The sequence below is a fragment of the Scomber scombrus genome, chromosome 13 (genome assembly GCF_963691925.1).
Source record: "Scomber scombrus chromosome 13, fScoSco1.1, whole genome shotgun sequence".
NCBI lineage: Eukaryota > Metazoa > Chordata > Actinopteri > Scombriformes > Scombridae > Scomber > Scomber scombrus.
Window position 1 is genome coordinate 21,184,937 of NC_084982.1, and position 13,299 is coordinate 21,198,235.

Here is a 13,299-nt window from a genome sequence, read left to right on the forward strand (position 1 = left end):
AGAAAGGATGTGATGACTGATCTTAATAATAAAAGACAGATCAAAAACTATGCAAAAACAACCAATAGTTTAAAACGTTTTTCATCTCGCTGCTGTTTCAGAAATCCTACATCACTACTCCAAAGAACTGCAGCAGTGTCTGACCTAGTGAGAAGAAATAAGGGATCACTAAATGTATATTTTTGCTTATTTTACTGAAGGTTGTAGAAGGATCTGCTCTTGCTGATGCCATGGAATTCTGTCAGGAGTATTTACAATAATAGGTGGTGACCTTCGCTATGTGGATTTGCTGCTCCTAATATATTTACATGAGACCTTTGAAGGGAAAGGTTAATGTCAGGTTAGTATCGCAGGCTTTGCAGGCCAATGCATGTGTGTGCATTTAAGAAAATAATAAATTACCTGTCAGACCAGTAGATGTAAGGCCCAAACACAGCCACTGAGAACAGGTCTACGTTGGCCACTGACAGTACAATCTCCCGGCTCTCACCTGTCTCAAGGTTGATCCTCTCGATCTTATCTGTACGAGCGTCGCACCAGTATAATGTATTCTCCTGGAAGGCAATTTTCAAATGCATATTACACAAAAAACTCTTGACATGGTTGCATCTGTGATAAAGAAGAGTAAGATGAGGTAGGAGGTACAGTATGTAGGAGTGTCATGAAGGGGAAGGAGGTTGATGAGGCTGTGCAGCAGAAAAAATCACTGTACCTCGTAGTCTATGGAAATTCCATTGGGCCACATAATGCCTGAATTGACCAAGGTGACCTGGTCTGAACCATCCAGGCGGGAGCGGCCGATACAGGGGTTCTGGCCCCACTCAGTCCAAAAGAGATACCTGCCCAACATAATAACAGACGTAAACACTCTGATTTTTGCAATTTAACGTGAATATTATAATTAAGGAACACTTCATTTAGAGCCATAACCAATGGCAAATAAAGACCTTGAACCTTAAAATAAATAAAAATATATAATACAAATAATAAAAATATATGATTGCTACTTTAAGTATTATATCACTAGAGAAAGAGAAGAGAAGCTAAATCAAGCATTAACTGATATTCTCTGCATTTGGGCTAAATTCCCTAATTAGTAAAGTGCTTTCACTATCAAATTTAAATTTTGGTAAAATGCTCTGAAAAGTGTTTCTTTTCTGACTTGTAGGTGGTTCATTTCTTGTCTCACTTTATCATCATCATCTCATCTTGATATATAGGTGTAATAACCACATAATAATAATAATAATAATAATAATAATAAATAACCATTCAGTTTGCATTACTGTCAACATATCAAAACCAATATACAGTAGCTGTGTAATCAGTACTGACCAATAATATTAGTTTGCTATATTTATTGGTTGGACTTATTCAAGATCATATTTTATAATACATTTTTATTATTTTCATGCTACTAATCATGATATTTACACTATATAAGTTTCTGGAGGGGGGTGTATTAAACATAGCTTCTGGCCAATCTGACAACAATAAATGTTTTTTCTATTTTAAATTGCTGCAGCACTGATAATAGAAATGTGACTGATATAGGGAAAATACAAACATCAAAACACAAAACAAGACATGGCCTACCCCTTCTGTGGGTGTACAGCGATGCCTCTGGGCTGATCAAGTCCTTCAGATATGACCACTGAGCGGTAGGCACCATTCAAACGGGAGATTTCTATTAGATTGAAGCCATGGTCTGTCCAGTAAAGGTTTCCTGTGTAAAAATAACACCATAAATCAATAGCAAGGTGTGTTAATACAGAAGAACCATGAACTTGTTTATACAGCAGACTAAAACTAATCTTTCATTTATCTTGTGAATGATAGGGCGATAACCTATTGTCTCACTGAGGCTTATTGTTTTTTATTGATGCAAAAATAAAACAAAAACATCTACTTAATGCCACAATTCTTAATGGTACACAAGTAAGACTTTTTAGTAATCAATACCAACTTGAAAGTCTGCAGTTATAGCCCCCAGGGCACTGTGAGTGGCAAAACTAACCAGCAATCCAGTCAACGGCGATGCCTTCAACCCGACTGATGCCAGTAGTAATGATGTCCTCCCTCCAGGTCTGATCACGTTTTGCCCGGGATATTCTGTTCAGGCCCATGTCTGTCCAATACACAGTGTCATTTCCTGCAAAATACAGTTAATGACAAGGCAAAATGGGATAATGAATGTGGCTGCCACAAAAGTAGTTATGCCCTCAAACAAAGCAGCTCATGAAACCACATTTTACTGCAGCACGGCCCATTTCACCAAATGTTGTGTGGGACTATAAAGTATGATGGTGAAAATATCCACACAGTTCATCCACAGCTCTTTGTTGACATACAGTGCTTGAGCAGGCAATGCAATTGTCAGCCAAATTTTACAGGGCAGTATATTGCTTCATGCAAAACATGGTGTTGGTAAAACTGTTATGGACCCTTTTTGATTTTACAGCCCTTTTACATAAGCATATGAAATAGTATGTAATTTATATCTGGTGTAGTCTCAAAGTGCATCTCTGTACATTCCTGTCAATTTGGTTCTGTACTGGTTGTTAGGAGGTTAGAGGGCGTTATATGTTTATTTGCACTCTCTTGTTCCAGCTACCTTCACACTCTGTTAACACGTAGCTCATATATGACAAAATACAGCTGCAGGGCTTTCATCCGTTCTGCTCTGGCAGCCTAGCTTCTGTAATGACATGTAAATGATATGCGTAAGCTATCAGCTGCTGCTCTTGGAAGGGCTTAGTAATGCATTTGCATGTTCACCTGCTGAAAGTCATAAAAGGGAGGACAATCGTCAATTTAGTCCTGTACTTTGGCAATGTCTAATTATGTCTTGGACAGCACTTATTTCCTCTTATCCAAAAGTTGTGGTCACACATCAAAATTGCAGGTGATCTTTGGAGTCAATCACATTCAGAATCAAATTTTAGGCTCTCTTGGTAATTATTGGATACTGGACAGGATCGTGGCCATTACTTATGTAATGAGCAACACAACCTACTCTTGTTCTCCTGAACTCTGTGACTAAGTTGTACTTTTTGTGAATAATATTGGACATTGTTCACATATGACTAAGAGTCACTCAAAATAGGAAAATGGTCAACTCACCACTTAAAACTCTCGTACTGCTGCTTCTGCTAACTGGCCGGTCAAGGTTTACAAATGTAAACATAAGAGTATAAACCTAAGAAAAGCTGGAAAGTCTAAATAAAAGCTAGAATCCCAACCACATAGACAAACAAGACCATGTCTGAATCCATCTCTGCATCCATCTCAACATCAGAGGAAACACCAAGGCAAATGTGGAGGGATTAAACACCTGCTGCAATCCTGACCACATGAATCTTCTCTGCCAAGCATCCTGCTAGCCATTGTACAGGCAGGATAATAAACTGGATGACCTCCATATCTGCATCGGTTACCAACAGGATATCAGGAAGTATACTGTCCTTTGTTTCACTAAACTTGGCTAAATCCTGGAATACCGGTCTTCGCCATTCAACCAGGTGACTCTTTTTCTGTATAGCAATCTGATAAAACAGTGGACTCTATCGAGAAAAAAGGATGAGACATGTGCTTTATGGTGAATGAGGATTGGTGTGACAGTGGGAATATTAAAATGCTATTCTGATCCAGCTTACCTGATCTGAAGATACTGTCAATCAAATGCAGACCTCACTTTGTACAAAGGGAATTTACATCAGTTATTATCACAGTGGTCTGCATACCACCACAAGCTAGTACAAAGGGTGCCCTGTCGAATCTTTGACTTGAAGACTTGAATGGCTCACAGACCAATAATCCTGATGCTGCGCTCATTGTTACCAGATATTTCAATCAGGTTAAACTTAAAAAGGTTATGCCTGACTTCCACCAATATATTGACTGCACAACAAGGGGAATAAGCACTCTGGATCACTGCTTCACGCTATTCAGAAACTGCTACAGAGCGGAATCGTAGCAATTCTGCATTCACAAAGAGCAACCATGCAGCTACAGTATCTTACTAAGGTCAAAGTATGGAAAAAAACTATGACGCTGCTCTTAGTGATGTCAGGCCATTCAGAGGCTATTCTACAGTTTGCACTACATGATGCAGTCCGGAGCATGTTCCAGGACACCTGTCAACATCACCAATGACATGAATGGTTAGACTCAGTCTGTGGTAGTTTTAATTTGTGAAACAACAAAAGTAACAGTGCTAAAAGATACAGTTAAATCGTAAAAAAAGAATCCAGACATCATGGATCATCAGAACCATCCTGGATGCCATTAACTATATTTATAAAGTAGCAGCCTGCAATACAGCAACCTACAATGTATGAAAAGCAATAAAGAAGGTAAAAAGGAACTATGGGAAGCAAGTGGACCAACAATTACAGGAGGGCAATCTTGGTCTAAGATCCATGACAGATTACAAATTGACCTGAGGACAGCCCTGGATGAAAAGTTAAGGGATCAATGAAATGATTGAGATTTTGTCACACATAAGGCACGCATGAATTTCAGATCTGAACTGCATGGCAATTCATGACAGTTGCTGAGATATTTCAGTCTGGACCAAAGTAATGGACTGAACAATCAAATGTGGATAGAAAAACAAAATAAAAAACAACATTTTTTGACCCCTGATATGTGTTGGCAATGATATCAAACAGGTTTTCCTAATTAAACAACAAATTATGTGGTTTGAGTCTGGACGACAGAACAACACAACAAATAGTAGTACCTTCTAATAAGGCGGCAGGAAGTAATTGTCTCTGCTTTCCAAAAGCATTACCAATCACTGTTGTGTTGATAAAAACAAAATAAAAATAATAATTAAAATGTTTTATGAAGTGGCAAGGGTTTGGTTACGTTTAGGTACAAAGACCACTTGGTTAGGTTGAGGGAAAGATCATGATTTTGGTTAAAATGATCACTTGGTTAAGGTTAGAGAAAACGTGATGTGGGTTAGAGGTACTACTTCCTTAATGTTAGGCAACCTTCTTTGTCATGGCTACAATAATAACCATGGGTTTTATGGCTAGAGGGTAATTGTAGTTACAATTTTTTTTAAACTGTCTTGACCCATGGTTGGAAATTTCATACCTGTATTTACAAATGGGAAGCAAAGAGTGGTCTCCTGTGGCAAAAGTCTGCTGCTTGGTTATATACTTCATCCACTGCATTTCCTCCACATAAGAAAATGTGTTGACATATTACATATAAATGTAATTTCGAGGATGTCACTGCTCCGGTTCATAATTACTATGGCTTCTAGATGGCATCTGTCACTCAAACATAACTATATTTAATTCATGGACAACTGACATGATGACCTATCCGCTGTATGATGTATGTACATTGCTCTGAAAAAACAACATTAAAAGCAAAGTTCAAAATTACTCGCAAAAAAAAGTCAATATCTCAAAATAATGCCCAAACTTTGATGTGGACAGTGTTTTCTCGGATTGTTTTCTCCCTGCTGTTGATACACAACAGTTGGTAGATAACACCGACTACCAAATAACTAAATAATAAGGGTAGATAATAGTCCCTTTCTACAGTGTAATATCTGCCTACCACTTCAGAATACTGAACCAGATTCACACTGTAAAAACAAATAGTATACCTTACTAGGAATAACATGGAAAGTTTACTAGATTTTAACGGAAATGTTGACACTGAATTTTCTGTCAGTGGTTAACTGTTGAGGAAATAAAGGTGGCACTAGTTCACAGAAATACTATTATTCAAATTAACTTGAATAATAGTTTGCACACTGCTTTGCTATGGCCAATATAAGCCAAGGTTGTTGAACTTTTTGATTGCTTTCCCACTGAATGTTAAAGCTAATTGTGGCAACATAACCTAACATATTCCCTTGAAAACTGATTGCCTCACTTCATCCAATTAACCATATCTTGAATTTGCAGATTTAATTTATATTGAGTTAAATGGCATTTAGGAAAGCCCCATTACTCTGTATAACAAAGTTAAGTTGAAGTAATGGTTCAATACCATATACAAGTCTTTAGAAAGATAACTGCAGGTCCAATAGTGAATTTATAATCCAATAATCTTTAGTCAAAAATAATCTGTTCACTTAACTTAACTTTCAGTTGTTTATTAAATTAACTTTAATTTAGCTTTGAAGTTTGCTCGGTAAAACTGAGATAGACTTTTTTTTCAAGTAAACTGAACATGTAAGAATTTGATCTTTTGTCAACCGTCTTTTTTTTTTTCTTTTTTGCAAACCTACAAAGCAAAGTTATATAATACATATGGAATTACCCAAACATGTAATCCCTATCTGGTGCTGCTTTTCTATCATCCTAAATATATAAACCTTTTTGTGTATATGTAGTTTGTTTCCATTCTCAGTTGTGCATATGCAATTTCCTCTACACAGCTTTTGTTATCGTGCATCAGTAGCAACACATTATATATATAGAGCACAACCAGCCTATAGTATATTCAGAGCATTTGTCAGTGTAATAAATCTATCATTTTTATCATATATATTATGTAGAAGGAAGCAGGGATGTAACAAATGACAGCACAAGCTATTGGGTTCATGCTTTGCAATGCACGTTACGGTACCTTCATTTGATACAATATCTTGGGAATTGCTTTGTATTAAGATTGCTTCAGAGGCTTGTGAGGAAATAGTTTCATGTTATTCATACTGAGGTTCGCTGTAATGTGAACTTATTACTCTTTCATCTGTGCTGCACTTCACAAGCCCACAGACCATTATTCAAAAGCATAGAGCCCAGTATAACAAATACCTTTCCTTTGCCCTGTTTTAAGACTGAAAGGTTTATACTCTGGGAAAAAAAGACAAGAAAGTGAAGTGTATTGTGTAATTTAACTAGTTAGTAGTTAACTAGTTAAGTACTGCTTTATGAAGGGTGATGCACTTTCATGTTAGCCATAATATTAGCATGCAAAAAAGAACCTTAAAATCTCAGCATACCTGAAAATATTGCTTAAAGGATGATCAGTGTACTCTGTTCGGTGATTCTAAAGTAAATGCATACAATTTTTATTTTGATAAGACTTCTAATTCCCTGGCAGTACTAAGAAAAAAAAAAACTATGATGTGTCAGATAGACTTCCCCTCTTGGAAATAGTAGTTTGCAGAAGGAAAATGAAAGAAGCAAAATGCTATTTTGTTAGATGACTTCTAACTGTTAAGTCCAAAACTGTAATTTCCTGCCTTAGTTGATAGTGTGCATTGTAGTATGACTGGTAACATGGGCAACATATCAATCATTTTGCCTGATGCCGGTGGCATGGTTAAGACCACATAACCACAATATTCATAGTTCAATTCTGGCAGCAGATATTTGTCGCATGTCATTCCGCATCTCTCTCCCCTCATTTCCTTTCTACTCCCAACACTGACACTATGTAATAGAGGTAGGAAATGCCAATAAAAAAATAAAACAAAACAATGTGCTTGGTGCTTCATAAAAGGTTTCTATGTAACAGTCAAATCTATGTAATCACACATACATGCTTCCTCTTCCATTAACAATGTTGACAAATAAATTGGAATTTCATTTTTTTTTCTATTTTCGCAGGCCTTTTTAGTGTCCATACAAAGATATGTGGTTAGAAATTTATGTATGTATATGCCTTTTTATACAATACAATATATATATATATATATATATATACAATATGTGTGTATATTGGGAATACGTAAATCTACATATGATACATTGCTGAGGAAGAAATACCACCTTAAACTGGTCAACTTGATGTCTTTAGTTAGGCTGCTTCACCACATACAGCCCCCCAATGAAGAAAAAAAACAGTTGAAAAAGAAAAGTTGAAAAATAATAAATGAGAATAAATAATTATTCCATTTGTTTACTTTCCAAAATTACATTCAGGTTCATGGATTGGCTTTGTTTTGCAGTTAAACCCAAGCTAATACATAATTAAAAGCATCCAACAGTTAAACATCCAGAACAACACGCAATATGTTCATTAAACCATACGTCACTGAAAAACAACCCGTTCAGCAAATGTGTGATGTCCAGCCGATCACCTGGTGCAGCTTCACAAATAATCCTTATGTGTGCTGCATGATACATACCTGCATGGAAGTCAACTCCCACAGCAAACAGTGTTCCTGTGATGGGCATGAGGGCTTCACTATTGTCATTAGGGTCCAAAGCAATTCCACGGATTCCCTCATGGATTGAATACATCAGAAATGAGTCAACACCTAAAGAACAACAGAACGAAGAACAGCCAGACCTGATTAGACCACAAACATAGACATAATAGCATATTATGAATGCCCTTAGGCTGATGTTCAGATAAATCACATACATTGAAACATAAATGAATAGATGTTGTAGTCATGGTCATAGAAAGTATTTGGGAAACCTACCCTCACAAGACATGCGGTCGCTACGCAAGTTATAACCAACAGTGCAGGAGCAGCTACGGGTGTTCTCGGAAGTTGGAAAACAGAGCTGTGAGCACCCTCCGTTGTTTATCTGGCATGGGTTTCTTCCTGAATGTTAAGCACGACCAACAAAAGGCACAAGATAAGGTATTATAAATGTATGTGACTTGTGTGTGCATGTCTGTGCTTCTACCGGCTAATGTGTGTTTGTGTTGTGTTGATATGTTTGAGCGTGCTTACCTTTCTGACCCTCTCTGTCGTACACTTTCATGTGAACCACCCCACTAGTCTTGTTTCTCAGAATGACAGGGTTCCGTCCGTCCCTCTTGGTAACCGTTCCCAGCTGTGCTGACTCTTCATCTGCCCACCAGAGTTTGCCACCTGTAACCATAGCGTCATTTTCTTAAAACTATTGCCCCAGATACAGATTCAGTAAAATTGCAATGCAAAGGACAAATTGCTTTTTTTTGCTCCAAATAATACTGCAACATCTTTTGTCGTGGAATAAATGTGCACAAATCACAGTGTGGAGCAAATAAGCCTTCAAAAACGCTACATTACAATTAATAAGCCCTTCATCACCAATTCAAAGTGTAAGCGACATGCTTCAGCTTTCTTTCTAATCCACCAGGGCTGGCACTCTTATACCGTAAATCCCCTTAATAATTGATGCATTGTCTGAGCTGATTTGCGATTAAGAAATGGGGTACCATGTCCCTTGACCTACCCATTTGCAATTTTTGATGCCTGAATCTTGAAGCCATGAGCGATTGTTTGTATTATATTTGGGAAAGGCTTTTGTATCACCAAAGGCTCATTCATGCACTTAATCAATTTGGGGGAGTTTCCATTATAAAATCAAACAGGCAAAACTGTAATTCTGAATGGAACTTAAACAGATAGTTAAGGAAGACAATCACATTTACACACAATGTATACATTTGTGACTATGGCATGCAGACATATTACACAATCTTTGACAACTGATATTCATCAGTGTCCCACTGTGCTTGTGGTTGTATAACATGCTACAATCTTTAGGGAACAGAGGTAGTTTATCTACATCTTTGATGTGTTAGTTTGTAAGACCATCCTTCATGGGGTAAAATTATCTTGTAAGAGCCACTCCAAACATCTAAATAAAACAAGGGTGCAGGGGAAACTGACAACATGTACTGTAGTTGTTGTGTGTCATGGCTTTTCACTGTATTCTCCCTGACAGAGTGGCTGGCCTGTCTGGCTGTATGTGACAGTGAACCTCCAGGTTTTAGTGCTGCTGTCGTGAGAATAAATGATGAGTGTGTCTTTGTAAAGAGGCACATGCACAATAGGCTCCTGACCCCAGCACAACCAACCACCACCACCACATGGTACTCCAGCCCTATCTCTGCCCTCAGCAGAAATCAGTGATGCACTGTCCAGGCACTTTGCCACAGACTCTACATTTTAAAATCCCAGTGAAGTGCAAAGTGGACGAAAGTCAGGTGGCCTTTCCCTTCAGAATAGACATTGTAAAGGGCACTGAAACAGGTATGATTTTAGTCCTTTTAGAAAGATTTGAAATAGACCAAAGTGGACAATTACACTAAGGAGGCATGGTCTAAAATAGGAAGCATAATGGAATGACACATTCATATTTATACAGACATAACACCAAAATAGGTAATTGTGGATCATCCTCCTCAACAAGTAAAAAACAAAACAAAAAACGTGATTTTCTTAAGCATAGTAAGCCTTCACAGATGATTTCCACTATTAATCAGTAGCAGCAGTCCCTTATTAAATAGCTGATGACTGAATGATCGATGCCAAATCAATATTCATTCAACCCCACTGAGCAGCGCTGCCTTTACTTACATGCATAATAGTCCTGCACACAAACCGGTACAGTGTATTACCCTCTTTAACTGTATTAGCAACATTATGTAGATACCATAATGTTGCAGTCAAAACAATGTATTGTAAATAAATTGTTACTTATCAGACAATTTAGCATAAGACTTCTTTTTTTTCAAATAACAACAATCAAAACATGTGGCCTTGAGGTTCACACAATCAATCCCCATGAAGGTGAGACATTGTTCTGTTCTCTTACCCTTTTATAATAAAAACAAAACAAAAACACACACACACATACACAGAGACTATTTCCACTTGCATTAATAGCTTCAGGCTCAATGTCATCCTTTAAAAAAATCAAATAAATTCCCATGAGTGAGAATGACAGTCTACATGCCATTTACAAAACACTTGAACCTGGAGGGCATGCTAGCCTAGATAAGCTTCGCACCCTGTGTTAATTTGATGCCGTGGGGACCGCCGGCCAGCTGTGATTGCTCGCTTGTGGCACATCATATTCAATTTCCACTTCAACTGCGAGTTTGATTCCAGGCGAGTCAAGGCTGATGGATCTCCCACCTTCTAAATAGAAGCCCTCACCTTTCCCTCAAGCCAATCCAATTATTACAGAGCCGTAGGACCTGAGTGGATCGACCTTGTGTCAGTAACAGTGCCTTGGTAATACCTTTTCATAGCCATCTTGCGCAACCACAAAGACATGCATGCAAAATGAGTACACCAAGAGGAAACACAAGCACACCAGAATGTTTCCTTTAACACACTGTGTCATGCTCACTAATTGAATCGCCATTTCAATCGATTGCTGTCAATTCGCTCTCTGAAGCTGAGGATGTATCATCACAAAACTTTTACAGCAGAAGGTAATATTCTTTTAAGTCTGAGTCCTCTGAAGAACTGCACTCCACAGATATCACTGCAGTCGAATCACCTTTGCAAAATCCCTTTCAGCACTTGCGTGTCTACCTCTGCTTCCTGCCTTGAAGGACAGCACTCGAGCTTTCCTTGTTTACACATGCTGCTGCTTTGGAGTAACCTCAGCCACTTCAAACATGACCAACTAATCAATCAAGATATCACAAGCCATAAGAGAGAGGAGAGGAGAGGAGAGGAGAGGAGAGGAGAGGAGAGGAGAGGAGAGGAGAGGAGAGGAGAGGAGAGGAGAGGAGAGGAGAGGAGAGGACTGGTAGATTAATGCAATTTAATGCTGATTGATTGATCTTTAATTGCTAGTTATATGAGCACATTTTTATGGATGCTGTTATAACACAACACCCTTAACTAAACTATCATGTGTTGTCAAGGGTTATCACATTGGAAACTTGGAAAATGAAAAACAGTTCTGTCGTGGCAAAAGGTGAAAATGGGATATGAGTTGTTAAATGTGTTATAATAAAAGACCAACCTCAACATTAATAACTTAATATATTTATGGTATCTATTTTACACCCAACCTGGGTGAAGTCAATCGCTTCATGTCTAGAAAATGTAAGGTCTGTGATATCCTCATTAAAGCAAATCTGATGAGTATTAAATAACATGGTCATGCTTGCATGAATCCAAGTACAAATCTACTAGATTGCTATGTTCTATTTATAGTATTAATTACAATGTGAGAAATGTTCTGTTGAGCCACTGTGAAATTTCTCTATTTTACAAAGTATAATAATAACGCAGCATAGTGCTGTTCATTCAACCATTCAAAACTATTTCCTCAACACAACAAAATATCATTAATTGTGATTGATGGAGACTTGCAGACATCATTTCACTGTTTTGCTGTACCTGCTACTGTGCAGGAACAGAGCCATTACTCTATGTCACCTCGTATTCTATCTCCCATTTATGAAACACAATAATGAAGTCTCCATCTTCCATATAACAAACAGCCTTCTCTGGTCAAAGTCTTTACTGTATGAAATGCCTACAAAAAATGCACCAAAGACTTACAGTTGCAGAATGCAAACGGCTCACAGAACAGCAGGATGCCATTCTGCCACTGCTGTGTTATTCTGTAGCAGTATAAGAACCAAAGTGTTCTCTGAACATGCTGACAGATACACACTACGCTAAGAAACCAAGACCTGTCATGATTGATAACATGTTTCAAGAACACAAAGTATCACCCTGGTAACACTCTTGATTTAAATTTTCCTTTAAAAAAAAAAATAAATCAAAAATCAAAATGGTCAAAAAAGATATTCACTCACACACACACACACACACACACACACACACACACACACACACACACACACACACACACACACACACACACACACACACACACACACACACACACACACACACACACACACACACACACACACACACACACACACACAGTACCAGCAACTCTCTGTTCAGTATGTTTGCTCTCTTCTCATTATCAATCTTGGCAAGCAAAATGCATCCACATAGCTCAATGGGAAGATTCCCAGTTGTCAAGACTGCAGCAGCAGCATGGAAAAAAATACAATTTTGGTTTGTGGTATGGAAAAAAAAGGCAAGGCATTGCAGGTACTACTCAGTATACTCAGTTTGGCATAAACAGTATATAATTTCCCCTACAACACAAACAGTCTGTCCATCTATATTGTAGTAATTATAGAAAAACATTTTGGATGTTAGATCAGTAATACATGTCCCTCCTGAATGCTGAATGTTATATTTTAAAGCAGATGTTGGAGTACTCTACTGTAGTTGACAGTGACATAGTCAGTATTAGAAGCATGTATACAAAAACTAAAAGTTGCTGTTGCAAAGCTTTGTATCCAGGCCCAGCCACATTGGCTTGGGTTTCAGCAGATTTTCTAAATGAACCTACAGGTTGATAGATGATGTGACACATTGGATTCAGCACTGATACCAAGAATCAACACATAATGAACACCCTCCTCCCTTTTCATTACAAAAGGGGTGAGAAAATCAATCATCAATCACTGCTTCACTGTTTTAATTATCTAATGCCCCTGCTACTTCACACAAAGTGAAGCACAAATGTTGTGAGGAATGGC

At 37.8% G+C, this 13,299-nt stretch overlaps 1 protein-coding gene across 1 annotated transcript in view; it reads right to left on the bottom strand.

Moving 5' to 3' along the window:
• Positions 1-13,299, bottom strand: part of lrp1bb (low density lipoprotein receptor-related protein 1Bb) — a 194,308-nt gene that overhangs the window by 73,983 nt on the left and 107,026 nt on the right. The window contains exons 33-39 of the mRNA XM_062431318.1: positions 8,666-8,806; positions 8,408-8,533; positions 8,108-8,239; positions 2,018-2,152; positions 1,597-1,726; positions 713-839; positions 403-554 (exon numbers count right to left, since the gene is read on the bottom strand). Coding sequence (XP_062287302.1) covers positions 403-554; positions 713-839; positions 1,597-1,726; positions 2,018-2,152; positions 8,108-8,239; positions 8,408-8,533; positions 8,666-8,806 — 943 coding nt within the window. The remainder of the gene's footprint in view (positions 1-402; positions 555-712; positions 840-1,596; positions 1,727-2,017; positions 2,153-8,107; positions 8,240-8,407; positions 8,534-8,665; positions 8,807-13,299) is intronic.